This window comes from Hyaena hyaena, unplaced genomic scaffold (assembly GCF_003009895.1).
Source record: "Hyaena hyaena isolate Hyena2069 unplaced genomic scaffold, ASM300989v1 scaffold_109, whole genome shotgun sequence".
NCBI lineage: Eukaryota > Metazoa > Chordata > Mammalia > Carnivora > Hyaenidae > Hyaena > Hyaena hyaena.
Genome location: NW_024080740.1, coordinates 1,863,825 through 1,878,774, shown reverse-complemented (window position 1 = coordinate 1,878,774; position 14,950 = coordinate 1,863,825). Strand labels below are relative to the sequence as shown.

Sequence of the window (14,950 nt, the reverse complement as noted above, 5' to 3'; positions counted from 1 at the left end):
ACTGACAAAAACCATGCATTAAGGTTTTATGAGAGCATAAAAAGATCTGATAAAGTTGTTCATTCATGCAAACATTCGCCACACACCTACTTTGAACAAAGCACATTGCTCGGTGCTGCCAGGAACACAGACATTATTTAAACCTGGTTTCTGCCTTCAAGAAAGTGATGATGGTGGTAAAGGCAAATGCACAAATATCTTCCCTACAGGGAGAATGTCATACGTGGCTGAGAGAGGCACAGGGAGTGTAGTGGAGTCATGGAGTCACAAGTCTATCTCCACATGGATTAGAATCAACAGGCATATAGGTTCCAGTGACCTAATTCAGGACCTTAATTATCTGTGAAGGCTACAGAACATAATCATGGAGAACTTCCAGATTTTTTTTTCTTTTTTAGTTTCTCTAATGTGAATACTGTTTTACATGATGAACATTTTTGTTCTGTGGCTGTTGTCCTTTTTAAGCACCATCAGAATATGTAGCATAATTCCAAAGAAGGATACCCAAGGTAAAAAACATAAATCTTTTTACCACAAGCTTGATTTTGCTTCCTACATTGGTCCATCCTTTTGAAATATAAAATACAGATCTTAATAAAGTTGTAAAATCGCAGGAATTTGGCTTCATAGCAATTTGAAATGGGTCACATAGGGCTATGGGGGAGTGGTGAGCGATTTCTATTTTTCACCTAACATAGAGAAGGTGAAAATCCACTTCCATAAATTAAATAAAGTCCTCATTTTGCACCCTATAAACTCTTTCAGGATGCTGTTAAGAGCAAGTGGAGTCTCACCAGGGGCCACTTCAAAGATCAGTTCCTCGTGTTCTTTAGAACAGTTTAAATGATCACGTGTGGAACTGCTGTTAGCAGTTTCACTGGGAATCGGTTTTGAGTGCCCGTTACATGGAACACGCACTGCAACATTTTCTCACAATTTCAGATTTTGCCAAGCACGCTGACATTTACTGGCGCTCCAGAAACCCAAATGTTTTAATAACTTAATTCATTTCGCTCTTTGTGACATAATATTTAGATTCCACAATCCCTAAGTATTTGTCATAGTTATAACCTCATGCACATGGCTTTTTAAAATCCAGCATTTCTGGTATATTTTTTAATTGGGTATGATTATGTGCAGACTACTGTGTGATAACAGGGGGCTGGAAATAATCCCAGCTTAGTTAAATAAGCCTCATGCGTCCTCGGATAACTTTCAAAATGTATCTTACTACTTCTCAAATGTGTTTCTTGGCGGGGGAGGGGGGGCAGGAAGCCTAAGGTTGTCTATTTTCCTTTATGGTTTCTTTCAACAAATATTTATTGAGCACTTACTATATGCCAAACACTTGACAGCAAGAAAAACCAGGCACCAGCCTTTATGGAAGTGATATTTCACAGCCTTGAAAACTTGTTGTAGCAAAAACATTATTTTCGAAGTATCACATTGAAGTTATGCATATCATATTGGGATGGACAAGGGGTTCCACGAAGTAGTAGCTTTTCAGACGTGTCTACTTCATTTAAGAAAGGACCGTGGGGGAGAAGAAAGGGGGAAATGGTGGGGGAAAGGGAGGGAGGCAAACCATGAGAGACTCTTGAATGCTGACAAAAACTGAGGACTGATGGATGTGGGGAGGGGAGGGGAGGATGGGCACGGGGGGGGGCACTTGTGGGGATGAGCACTGGGTGTTATATGGAAACCAATTTGACAATAAACTATTTGTAAAAAAAAAAAAAAACATTAATAGTACAAAAAGCTTATGTTAAAAAAAAAAAAGAAATTTTCTTGAGAAGATAAATAAAGGAATACAAGGATATGCGGAGTTTTGTAGCCAATGGGGTTCCCAAAAGGAGTTAAAACAGAATGTGTGCCAAATGTCATCAGAAGAACAGAATAGTTTTATTAAATAAAATATGAAAGCTTCTGAGACCCAAGTATGTATGTTTTCCATTGTTGTGCTATACCAACGATAGGATTCGAGGAACTTCTAAAAAAAGGACTTTTAAATGACAAGATTTGGTATTAAATTGTGAAGGTTAAAGAGATTATATTGTTTGATATTATTTTTTAATCATCAAAAATAGACTAGCGTTTTATTTCTCTCAAGATAACTGTGAAAGTGGTTTCATTTTTGGTGGTTTATGGTTGTTCTTTTAACTTACAGAGAAGTAATCATGCAGAGGCAAGTTTTTTGTTTTTTTTTTAAGCAATTGCGGCTTTGCAAAGGTCACTGAAATTCTACTCATGTGTGGTCTTCGTGCAGCAAAGCAGGTATCGGTGAGGTCTTCGAAGGTCACCAAGGGCCAGTGACTGGAATTAACTGCCACATGGCTGTGGGCCCGATCGACTTTTCACACCTGTTTGTCACATCATCATTTGACTGGACCTTCAAACTGTGGACCACAAAGGTAAGAATACCCTGATTTAAGTTCTCAGGTCATACATAGTCAAAGAGGACAGCGTTATTGTTCACAGCCTGCTGGTGAGCACAGTCTGCCTCAGAGCCGAAGGTTCACTTTCTTGGTCCTTTTTATTTATTTTAAAATATCTAAGTAATGTTTGAAAACATTCTAAATGTGGAAAATTCCAACAATTCAAATAATAATAAAATGGAAGGCCTTCTTTACTAACACTAATCCCGCCCACAACGTCCCCTCCCGTGCTGCCTCCCAGGCCCCTCCCCAGAGGTGACCCTCTTGGAGCGGTTTAGTGTTGATTCTGTAAGCGCTGACTTACCTACATGTGTACTTATAGAAATCTGACTTGAGAATTGGTATTTTGGTTCAGGGGTTTGGGTTTTGTTTTGTTTTGTTTTGTTTTGTTTTTTGAGCCCTCAGTGGCTTTTAAGCTAGCAAATGGCACTATATTAGTTGTGCTTTCAAAGGCAATTCTGACAGTGTTTGAGAGCCAAGAAAGGAAAGACCACCTGAAGGAAAGGTACAGTAGTCCAGGGCATAAATGACAGCAGTGTAAACCAGTAGTTCTGGGTGGAGGGAAATAGATGGATTTGAGAACTGTTTATAAGGTAAAGGCAACAGAAACTGGTGACTGATTTGATACAAGGATGGTGAGAGGGGGCGTCATCAGGAAAAAACCCAAGTTATGACTAGAGCAACTGGCGATTTGTGCTTATGTATCACTGAATTCACTGAACGGAGACACCAGAGGAAGGGCGCGTCGGCGAAGGGCATTGTTAAAGGCAGGTTAAAACGAAGGTGCCTGGGAGGCATGATTCATGATTTCCATCAGACAGCTTGATGTGTGGGACTGAAGCAGAGGGAGACCTCTCCGCTGCAGGTACGCACTTAGTAGCAGTCAGAATAGCAATCACAGAGCGACTGGGTGGCACAGGCAGTTAGGCTTCTGACCAGCTCAGTTCATGATCCCAGAGTTCGTGGGTTCAAGCCCTGCATTGATTGAGACAGAGAGCCCGCTTCAGATCCTCTGTCTCCCTCTCTCTCTCTGCCCCCTCCTGCTTGTGCAGCTGTACTCTCTCATTCAAAGATAAACAAACATTAAAAAAAAAAAGAAAAGAATAGCATCATTATTAGAGTCCAAGGAGTATATTTTAAAAGAAATGTTAAGAGTAACAGGGCACCTGGGTGGCTCAGTCAGTTAAGCGTCTGACTCTTGATTTTGGCTCAGGTCATGATCTCATGGTTTGTGAGTTCAAGCCCTGCATAGGGCTCCATGCTGACAGCGCAGAGCTTTCTCTAGATTCTCTTTCTCTGCCTCTCCCTCCACTTACATGCTCAATCTCTCTCTCTCTCTTTCTTTCAAAATAAATAAATAAACTTAAAGAAAAAAAAGAACTGTTAAGAGTAGATCCAGAAAACCAGGACTATATAGGAAACAAACAAGAGAAATGGAACTAGAAAAGAAGATTAAAGGAGCACCAACTCTTGGGGTGCCTGGGTTGCTCAGTCTGTTAAACATCCAGCTTCGGCTCAGGGCATGATCTCGCAGTTCATGAGCTCGAGCCCCACGTTAGACTCTATGCTGACAGCTCAGAGCCTGGAGCCTGCTTTGGAATCTGTGAATCTCTTTCTCTCTCTCTCTCTCTCTGCACCTAACCTGCTCATGCTTATCTCTCTGTCTCTCAAAAAATAAATAAATGTTAAAAAAGAAATTTTTTTTTAAAAAAAAGCGCCAATCCAAGAAATGGTGGGGGGGGATTATAATTTTTGAGTGTGTGGCTTCCTGGGTATGAATAGAGAAGGGCTCTGTGAAGAGGACAGGATTGGCCTCAACTGAGGGAAAACAACTCACCTATAAGAAAAATTCAAATTTAAGCGAAGCTAAGAAACTTCTTTTCAACTATCATACTGACAAAAATCCAAAAGCAATATAATCTGTGATAAGACAGAAAGAATCAGCCATTCTCATACATGGCTGGTGCAAATGCAAAATGGCACAACACTGGAGAAAAGGATTTGGAAACATAAAAATAATTCGCCATGCATATTTGCTCATAGTCAGAGCAATTCCTGCTTCCAGGAATCTATGCTAAAGGTATACTAGCAAAAATAAGAAAAAAGACATCTGAAGAAGATTCATTGAAAGACTACTTCCAATAGCCAAAGATGAGAAAAGACCCAAGAGTCCATCAGTAGGGCTCAGGACAAATCAAAAGTAGTGAGCATCCACACAAGACAGAACCAGTCAAGGGGAGGAAGAAATGCAGGTTTCTTCATACTATTATGGAGTGATGTCTAGGATATATATTTTTTGAATGTTTTATTTATTTCTGAGAGAAAGAGAGAGAGCATGAGCAAGGGAAGGTCAGAGAGAGAGGGAGATACAGAATCCGAAACAGGCTCCAGGCTCTGAGCTGGCTGTCAGCACAGAGCCCGACACGGGGCTGGAACCCATGAACAGTGAGATCATGACCTGAGCCGATGTCGGACGCTTAACTGACTGAGCCACCCAGGTGCCCCTCTAGGATATATTTTTAAATGAGAATAGCAAGGTGGAGAAAAGTAGAAATAGTACATTGCCATTGTTTAATATTTAAATATTTTTAGAATGTTGGAATGATAGACATGTATACACAAAATTATTACTTATATGGAGGCAGGAAGCTGAAAGAAACAAAGAGAATAACCATACTTTTTTTTTTTTTAATATACTGTGTACCTTTGGTTTGGGAATGATGTAAATATCTTACATAGTTACAAAACAAAATAAAATAAATTCTAAAAGTGGTTCCTAAAAAATGTGAAGTAACATGAGATGAATCAACCTTTTTGTGGTTCAAATGGAGGCAAACCCTTACAGTATGGAATGATTCTAAGTGACTTTAAAATCATGTATTTTGACTCTACAGCCCAAAAAAGATAAGTTTTAAGGATAAAGGGAACTCAATGAAAAATTTTAACTACTTTTCATACTCACATTGCTGGTTGTTGTATTGTTACTGATACCATTGTGTTTGTATCATGAGATAAATGAAATGGTTGCATTTGTGTCACTGAAGAGTGATAGCAGCTGGGTTGAAAGAAGATACAAATGCATGAGTTGAGAAAACCGTCTGCGGTAATACTGAATTCAAGTTGCATGTCAGTTAGGACTTATGGTTCATGTTACCTTTATTTATTTATTTATTTATTTATTTATTTTTTGGTTCCAAATAGACTTATTTTATTTTTTTAACTTATTTTTTTTATAAATAGTTTATTGTCAAGTTGGTTTCCAATAACACCCAGTGCTCATCCCCACAAGTGCCCTCCTCCATGCCCATCACCCCCCTTCCCCTCCCTACCCCACCCATCAGTCCTCAGTTTGTTCTCAGCATTCAAGAGTCTCTCATGGTTTGCCTCCCTCCCTCTCCCCCACTATTTCCCCCCTTCTTCTCTCCCACGGTCCTCCGTTAAGTTCCTCCTAATCCTCCATATATACGTGCAAACATATGGTAGCTGTACTTCTCTGCCTGACTTATTTCGCTCAGCATGACACCCTCAAGGTCCATCCATGTTGCTACACATGGCCAGATTTCATTGTTTCTCATTGCCATGTAGTATTCCATGGTATAGATAAACCACATCTTCTTGATCCATTCGTCCGTTAATGGACACTTAGGCTCTTTCCATGTTTTAGCTATTGCGGAGAGTGCTGCTATGAACATTGGGGTCCATGTGCTCCTATGCCTCAGCATTTCTGTATCCCTTGGGTAAATTCTTAGCAGTGCTATTGCTGGGTCCTAGGGGAGTTCTATTGTTAATTTTTTGAGGAACCTCCACACTGTTTTCCAGAGGGGGTGCCCCAGTTTACATTCCCACCAACAGTGTAGGAGGGTGCCCGTTTCTCCACATCCTCGCCAACATCTAGAGTCCTCTGATTTGCTCATTTTAGCCACTCTGACCGGCGTGAGGTGGTATCTCAGTGTGGTTTTGATTTGTATCTCCCTGATGAGGAGGGACGCTGAGCATCATTTCATGTGTCTGTTGGCCACCTGGATGTCCTCTTTGGAGAAGTGTCTGTTCATATCTTCTGCCCATTTCTTCACTGGATTGTTTTTCAGGTGTGGAGTTTGGTGAGTTCCTTATAGATTTTGGATATTAACCCTTTATCTGATATATCATTTGCAACTATCTTTTCCCATTCCATCAGTTGCCTCTTAGTTTTATGGATTGTTTCCTACCTTTATTTTTTTTTTAATTTTTTATGGTTATTTATTTTTGATAGACAGAAAGGGACAGAGCATGAGTTGGGAGGGGCGGAGAGACAGTGAGACACAGAATCTGAAGCAGGCTCTAGGCTCTGAGCTGACTGCACAGTCTGATGTGGGGCTCAAACCCACAAACCATGAGATCATGACCTGAGCTTAAGTCGGATGCTTAACTGACTGAGCCACCCAGGTGCCCCATCCTTTAAATCTAAAAAGTACATATTCACAGTTCTATTTACCAAAAAGGTCCAGAAACAATGACCGATTCAATAGCAGTGACACTCCTGATGTCCAGATTGTCCTCTCTAAATACTGGTTTCACTAAAGAAACCAGAGCTCCTAAAAGAAATGACTGATTCTAGATCTAGAGCAGGAAATGCATAAAATGAGGTCAGAATATTCCATCAGAATAGAAATCAAGGAAGCTACCAAACACTGCATATTTCTTGTCAAAGGTCTTAGAAGCCAACTTGAATAAGCCTCTGCTGGCCAAAGAATATCAATAAGGGTAATAGATTCATGAGTTCATAATAACATTTTAAGGAGGGGAAAAAACTTCTTTAGTCATGTTTGGAGAATTTTAAGGAAGCCAATTCAATATTTCGGAAACTAAGGAAAGAATTAATGACTTGTTCTGAAAGATTTAAACATTTATTCTGTCTTTTCTGTATGATTTGTACTTTAGGGTGACTAAATAATTTATGAGGGGATGTTTTTCCTTCTAGAAATATTCCAGCTAATAGAGGGAAAAAGGATTTGAATATCACCATTTTGGAACCCCTGATGATAATAAGTAATGAGTATTGCTGATAACATATAAAAATAGAAACAACTTTCATAGTTATGGAAGTATACAATATTACTTTTGAAGTGGGCTTGTCCCTCAAATAAAATTCAGATCCTATCCATCCCCCAAAGCTCTGAATTTAGAGGCAAGAGGACCGATAAAGATGCTAAATGTTAAATAATACACAGGGACGGAAGCAGTCAATCAAGGCCGTGGAGAAATCTATGCCACAGCCAATCTCATTTCTGAAACAAAAACTTTTTTTTTTCAAAGAAAATAAAAGAAATGGAGGTAGAAATTAGGTTTCAGAACAAAATAGAACCGAGCAATACTTGAGCCATTTCAACCAATCTTAAAATACGAATCGTGATAGATCTTGATCCAGACAAGCAAACCTTTGAAAAAATTGGAAAGCTATTCGGAAAATGGGAAAGTTGACTATATATTTGGTGATATTTATGAGTTATTATTTTTAGATGTGATCATTATATTTGGATCATCTTAAGTGGTTTTAGCTTTTAGAGATGCACACTGAAATCTTACAAAAGAAATCACATGATGTAAGAGATTTGCTTCAAAATAATCAGTTGAGAAGGTAGAGCATGTGGATATAGATGAATAAAATTGTGCATGTATTGATAAGTATTGAAGCTGGATATTGATACTCTATTTCTGAATACATTTGAAATCTTCTATAATAAAAAAAACTAAAAAAAAAAACACTAAAGAGAAGGGAGTAGCCAACAGTAACAAATACTTCATGGAAGTATCATCAGAACTGAAATACATCCACTGTATTTAGGAGCCTCACTGTGCCCACAGCAAATACAGTTCCACTACCATGTTGAGGATGGTACACAAATAACAAGGAGTTAAGTAGTGAGTGGAAAGCAAGGAAGCAATGAAATAAAATCAAGAAATTTGGCTATAAGGAGAAGAAGATGGGAGGTAGAGAGAGAGTTTTCCTTCTTTTTTCTATTTTTTTTTTTTTTAAAGATCACAGAGGCTCCTGTTGCTGTTGTAGAATAGCCAGCAAAGAAAGAATAGAAAACCTGTAAGTGTAAGACAGAGAAAGGACCCTGAAGGTGTTGGAGTAAATGAAATGCATAGCAAGGGCAGAGGGTAAGGTCGAAATCTGGGCAGTGACATGTCTTCTGTTGTAACAAAGGAACAGGAAAGGAAGGAGATGAATATACACAAAAGTGTGGGTGTGGTGAACAAATGCAGAAGGAAGTCTCATATGATCCTGTTTCCTCAGTGAATCATGAGGTGAAGTAGTCTGCTGAGTGGGAAGCCGAGGATCTGAAGGGAACAGGTTGCAGCTGGTCATGAGAGAGAAGAGAAAGAGCTGATTAAGGAACCAAAGATGGACTCCGGGCAGTGTAGTTCTAGTTCTAGTGGCATTGATCTTCAGGGCCAAGTTCTTCCAAGAGAAATCAGCAGCAGAGTTATGGGTATGCAGGAGGGGGACACTTAGTTCGATCCAGGGCTAAAGATTTCCCAGAATGCAATGGCAAGACAATAGAACATGGGATTGGAAATAAGGACAAGAGCATGTTGGATGTTAGAGGCTAAGGATTCTGTGCTCTGGAGCTGAAAGGAAGTGAAAACAGGAGAAAGTGGAAGAGCAAGGGGTTGGAAGCCCCTAGAAGATCAAAGTAAGAGAATTAGTAAAATAAGAGATTATTGTTACAAAGTGGATGTTTGGATTTAGTAATGCACAGCTGAAAATAATAGATAAAATAATAGATTTTCCATGAAAATAATTCCAAGTGATAAAAACAAAACAAAATAAAAGCTCCAGGGGGTGTGGTCATATTATAACTGAAGTCAAGCAGGTGTGAAGTCCACTGGAACTGAGGGGGTCTGACTGGGATAGAAAAGGACACAGTGATCCCAGTGCTAAAGTTTCCAGTGAGATAGGAAGAGAGATCAGAAAAAGTAAGGGATGATAAAGAGACATGGCCTGAGCTTAAAAGAAACCAGACTTTACGAGACATCTACACCCTGGAGAGCAAATAGGAAGATGACCCTTTCCCTCTTCTGAAATAGAATATCTGGTAATGAACACTTTCTCCTGGAGGACACAGTAGGGGTGGTGGTGAGCTTATGGAAGAAGGTGGGGGTTCCCCTAAGACAGACAGCAACGGGAGCTTTCCATGAAAAGCCTGAAGATGGAGGCAAATGAGCTCATCATGGAATGAGAGACACGGAGAGCATGGTGGAAACATCTAGAAAGGGGGAGAGCACTGAGTGGTTGCTTCAGGTAAAGCGAGTACTAACAGAGATTTCTAGACAGTGCTATGAGAATTTAGCAAGAAGGAGGAGGAGAGATATTTAAAAAAAAAAAAAGGAGCCTAGAATTCTGAACAGAATGCTAATTTTTGCAAATTTTAGTGAGGACAGCATGCAGGAAGAAAGGAGTAAAGTACACTTGCTTTGCCCGCCCTCCCCCCACCCCCCAATCATACCAGATTTCATCATTAAACCACAGTCAGGGGAGGCTTCCTTCACAGTGAAGCAGAAACTGTTGGAGCACTTTACCTGGCAGAGGACAAGGCTGCATTCCAGCAGCTGAATCAACAAGTAAGAAGCCATTTTCATCTGAATGCTTAAAAGGTAGGGATCCACTCGGGAAATACATGCGATGCATGTGGAAAGATAGGTCTATACTTGATTTTGTAGATTTGTTTTTATTTTATAAGTTGTGGTAAGTCATTTTAGTACTGAACTAATGAAAACTTAATGTTAGGGAGTTGTCTATGGAAGATGAATTTGCAGGGGCTGGGGGCGGTGGGGCAAGACCACCATTTACTGAGGTCATACTGTATGCCAGGTATTGCGCTAAATATGCTACATACAATACTTAGTCCATTAAGAACTCACAGTAAACTCATGAGTAGATGCATTACCCCACTTTATAGAAGAAGAAATAGGCATAAGAGAGCTGAAATAACTTGGCTGGTGTGCTCAGTGAGAGCCTAGGGAAACTGGAATTCAAACCCAAGGGAGTGTGACCCCCAAAGCTGTGGTCTTTTGCACACCAGCATGCTAAGTCCAGAGACAGGATATCCAGTTTTAAGGCTAGTTTGACCATCCAAGTGAAAGTCAGAATTTCAGCAGTGGCAGCGACGGTGAGTTTGTGGAGGAGAACATGTCTAGGCGATAGAAGCAAGCAGACATGACCAAGTGACTTGATTTGAGAGCAAAGTCAATGATGATTCTGATATTTCTGCCTTAGGCACCTGAGTAAAAGACTGCCAGTGCCAGTGACTGAGTTAGGAAATAGAGGAGGAGCAGGCTTAGGTTGGAGGCAGGAAATTAGCAGTCCAGGGAATGCTCCAGCTGAGGCACCTGGAAATTCCTAAAAGGTAATGGAAAATAGTGGAACTCAGGGTTAAAAGTGAGGGTAAAAATCTACTTTGATTTCAGGGCTGTGAGTTCAAGCACCACATTGGACATAGAACTGACTTAAAAAAAAAAAAATCTAGATATGGCAGTGATCAACCTATAGTCAGTCAATTATTCCAAGAGAAAATTAAGAAGAGAATGTCCATTGAAGAGGAAAGGGTGCAATGTGGCAACCACAGCTGCTTCAGGAAGAGAAGGAATACATGTGTGGAAAAGATGAGAAGAAGGTGGCATTGGCTTCAAGACAGACTGAGGCTGGTTATAAAGCGAGGAGAGAAGACAGGAGACAGAGAAAACAAAGACCTGTCTTTCAGTCTAGGGGCTGGAACTGAAGGAGACAGAGTGGTGGCTAGCAGGGAAAGCCAGACCCCTGAAGGACTTAGTTATTATGCTTTTCTTTCTCCTAAGATTTTATTTATTTATTTACTTACTTACTTACATATTTAAGTGTCTATTTATTTATTTTTAGAAAGAGAGAGAACTAGTGAGGGACAGGCAGAGAGAGAGGGGACAGAGGATCTGAAGGGCGATCCGTACCAGTAGCAGAGAGCCTAATGAGGGGCTCGAACTCACAAACTGTGAGACCATGACTTGAGCCAAAGTCAGGTGTTTAACCGACTGAGCCACCCAGGTGCCCCCAAGATTTTATTTAAATTAAGTTAGTTAACATATAGTGTAATACCTGTTTCAGGAGTAAAATTTAGTGACTCATCACTTATATATGACATCCAGTGTTCATCCCAACAAGTGCCCTCCTTAATGCCCATCACCCATCTAGCCCCTCCCTCCCTCCCCCCGCCCATTGCCATCAACCCTCAGTTTGTTCTCTATCTTGAAGAGTCTTTATGGTTTACCTCCTTCTCTGTTTTTGTCTTATTCTGTTTTTCCTTCCCTTCATCTATGTTCATCTGTTTTATTATACTTTTTGAGAGACTTGAGCATATTTGGGCCTGAATAAAAGGAGCCAGTGAAGAGTGCAGATTGACAGTGAGTAGACTGAAAATTGAGAAGGATGATGTCAGGTGCCAGTGCGGGGTTGGGGAGTGGCATAGACGTGGGACACCGCTAAGGCTGGAGAGAGATTGGCTGGGTTTAGCTGAATGGAAGTGGAAGGCAGAGTAGAGAGAAAAGGTCGCTATGCTCTGGTGAGGTCAGAGGTGCGCTCCTCCGCTGACAGCAATGGGAAGCGGGATGTGGCAGGGGGAGGAGGGGAGTTGCAGGTCATGTGAGAGAGGGGACAGGCCCCTGCCTCCAGAGGATGTCTGAATGGTACCAATTTGAGGATCAGCTGGGACTAAATATCAAAGATATTTCATAGGTGATGTCTAACTTAAGTTTTATAAGAGTACCAGGAATTGGAGGGTGGCCATTGTTGACTCCCTAAGGTCCACCCTGAATCTGGCATTCAAAGCAGCCCACCACCTGTCCCCAGCAGGTCAGAAAATACCGCTGTGGGAGACGTACCACTTCTCTTCAGTTCTAAACAAAGGGTTGTCAAAGTGTGGCCTTTAATGGTCATGGGCACCATTACCTGGGACTTATTAGAACTGCAAATTAGGAGTCACCACGCCCCAGACATTCTGTACATCTCGAGAAAAGCAGAGTGAGAGCCAGCAATCTGTTTTAATAAGCCCTCCAAGTGACCCCCATGCTGCTAGAGCCATGTTCTAAACCAGCGCGAAGTTCCGTCTGAAACTCCCCACCCTACAGAGCTGCTGGGGCAGTTTGTTTATTTTGAGGAGTCTCTCCTTTCTCCTCAGGGTTGTGTTAGGGGACTGGAGAGCTAGCTCAGGAGTCAGGGAGGAGAATGAAAATCATGTCCCACCCCCCCCAAGTCAGGCTTCCTGGTAAGTTAATACCCTACTTGTTCCGGTGAGGGATTTGTACCATGAATATATTTGAAACTCAAATTAATCACAACCTCTTGCGAAGATGTCCTAGGAGCAGTGGTTACACTTGATACTCTTGGCAACACCTGCTAGAGTCTTTCTCCACTTCTTGATCTAAACGTGTAAAATTTTTAAAAAGTGGCAGCAACATCTAAAATTACTAGTCACTTTTGCAAGACTGACTGAAACTTACTTTCAGTCTTCATAAAAAGGACAAAGTGAAAATGTATTGTTTTGAAAATACTGGAAATTAAAAAAAGAAAGAAAATACTCGATATCATGGCTTTGGTTTTGGGGTTTTGTTTTTTTTTTTTTTTCATTCTTATTGGCAATGAGAATTTTCAGATAGGTGAGAACAGAGACAAAAATCAGATGGGTAATTATTTTGGGGTCCTTTCTGACAATATTGGCTACCTTGGTAATCTTTATTTTAAACTCATTGTATAACTTGGAGTCATTCAACCATTCAATTAAAGGTGAGAAAGGTATGGTCACCTGATACTCAAGTTAGTGACAGCCTACTTAAGATGATGTCCTAGTCCCTATGGACTGCTATAACAAAATACCCAGGCGGGGCGGTTTCTAAACAACAGGAATGTATTTCTCTCAGTTCTGGAGGCTGGGAATCCCAAGATCAAGATGCCAGCATGGTCATGTTCTGCTGAAGTCTCTCTTCCTGGTTCAAAGCCAGCACCTCCTCGTGTGTCCTCACACGACAGAGGGGCTTGGGAGCTCTGTGGAGTCTCTATTATATGAACACTAATCCCACTCATGGATTGCCACCCTTACGATTAAATTTATCCCAAAGGCCCCTGCCTTCTAATACCATCACATTGGAGATTAGGATTTCAACATATGGATTTTGGAGAGTACACAGAAAATTGCAAATTAAATAACATAAGGAAGGATCCTTCAAATGGCAGGAAGAGTTGATGCTAAGAAATACGACTTTGAACTCGTCACAAGTCAAATCGTAAAAGTAGCTGCAATGTAATACTTTGTGTATCAGAATAAGCATAGCTCAAAGATAACCCCCAAAAAGTTTTTTTTAAGTTTATTTATTTACTTTGAGATGAGGAGGGAGAAAAAGAGAGAGAGAGAGAGAGAGAGAGAGAGAGAGAGAATCCCAACATGGGACTTGAACTCCCGAAACCGCAGAATCATGACCTAAGCTAAAACCAAGAGTCACCCAACTGACTGAACCACCTAGGCACCTCCAAACATGCATTTCATGTATTCTACTGACCAAGAATTCACATTTCTAACACAAAGATAAAATATTAGGACAGAACATCTGTATTCCTGGGAGACTGTTATATCGCAGTTAGCACGCTGAGCAAAATGAATGTAATCTTGAGACCAGCAGCAAAGTCCATATCCACTCACTCTGCATAGGTAATGTGATTGCCAAAGAGGCAGTAGCACTTCACACACTTTTAGACAGAGAGAAGCTATGATTTTAAAGATCAAGACCAAGACATAAAATTTCTGTACATAGGATTTCAGAAATATTGTAGTTAAATGAAAAAAGCGTATTTGGAGAAAATGCTCATCGTTGCCAATTCTCTTTGTGATTTGAAAAATTAATATTACTATGAACTTTATATATGGTTTCATTTAAATTTCCCATAAAGATTGTACAGTTTGAATTTAAGAATTGGGAAAGGCTAAAGGAAGAACATAATACTGTATATTTTTTGGAGGTTTGGGCTTCTGAGTTATTCCCAAAAGAGTGGTTTAGTTCATGAACACTAACTAGCTGCATTGACTGTGGGTGAAAAATTAACCTACCTAACAGGGTTATAGAACCTTAAAATTTTAACTTGATTCTTTCTGGTTTCATTATCATAGTTAACTTAATAGAGAATAAGTAACTGCGTATTAGTGACAGAGCCTTTTTTTTTTTTTTTTTTTGGTAAGAAACCAAGGCAAAATAATTAATGGTGTACTTTTTTTTTAAAAAAAAAGGATAGTAGCACAACCATTTTTGATAGTGAGAGAGCCTTGTTCATCACCTTGATTATCAACATGTTATATTTTAACTCCATGCAAGGGAAAGAAAGAATGACCCTTGCCTTAGTGGATAAAGAGTAAAAATATAACCATGTGTAGAAAATAGTACTGTTGGGGGTGCCTGAGTGGCTCAGTCAGGTAAGCTTCCAACTCTTGATTTCGGCTCAGGTCATGATCTCA

The 14,950-nt window shown here is 40.3% G+C and overlaps 1 protein-coding gene across 4 annotated transcripts in view; it reads left to right on the top strand.

The window, feature by feature from the left end:
• DYNC1I1 (dynein cytoplasmic 1 intermediate chain 1) overlaps positions 1-14,950 on the top strand; it is a 270,147-nt gene that overhangs the window by 206,959 nt on the left and 48,238 nt on the right. For all 4 annotated transcript variants that reach the window (XM_039236278.1, XM_039236275.1, XM_039236276.1 and 1 more), the window contains one exon: positions 2,267-2,411. In XM_039236278.1, the coding sequence (XP_039092209.1) occupies positions 2,267-2,411 (145 nt within the window). The remainder of the gene's footprint in view (positions 1-2,266; positions 2,412-14,950) is intronic.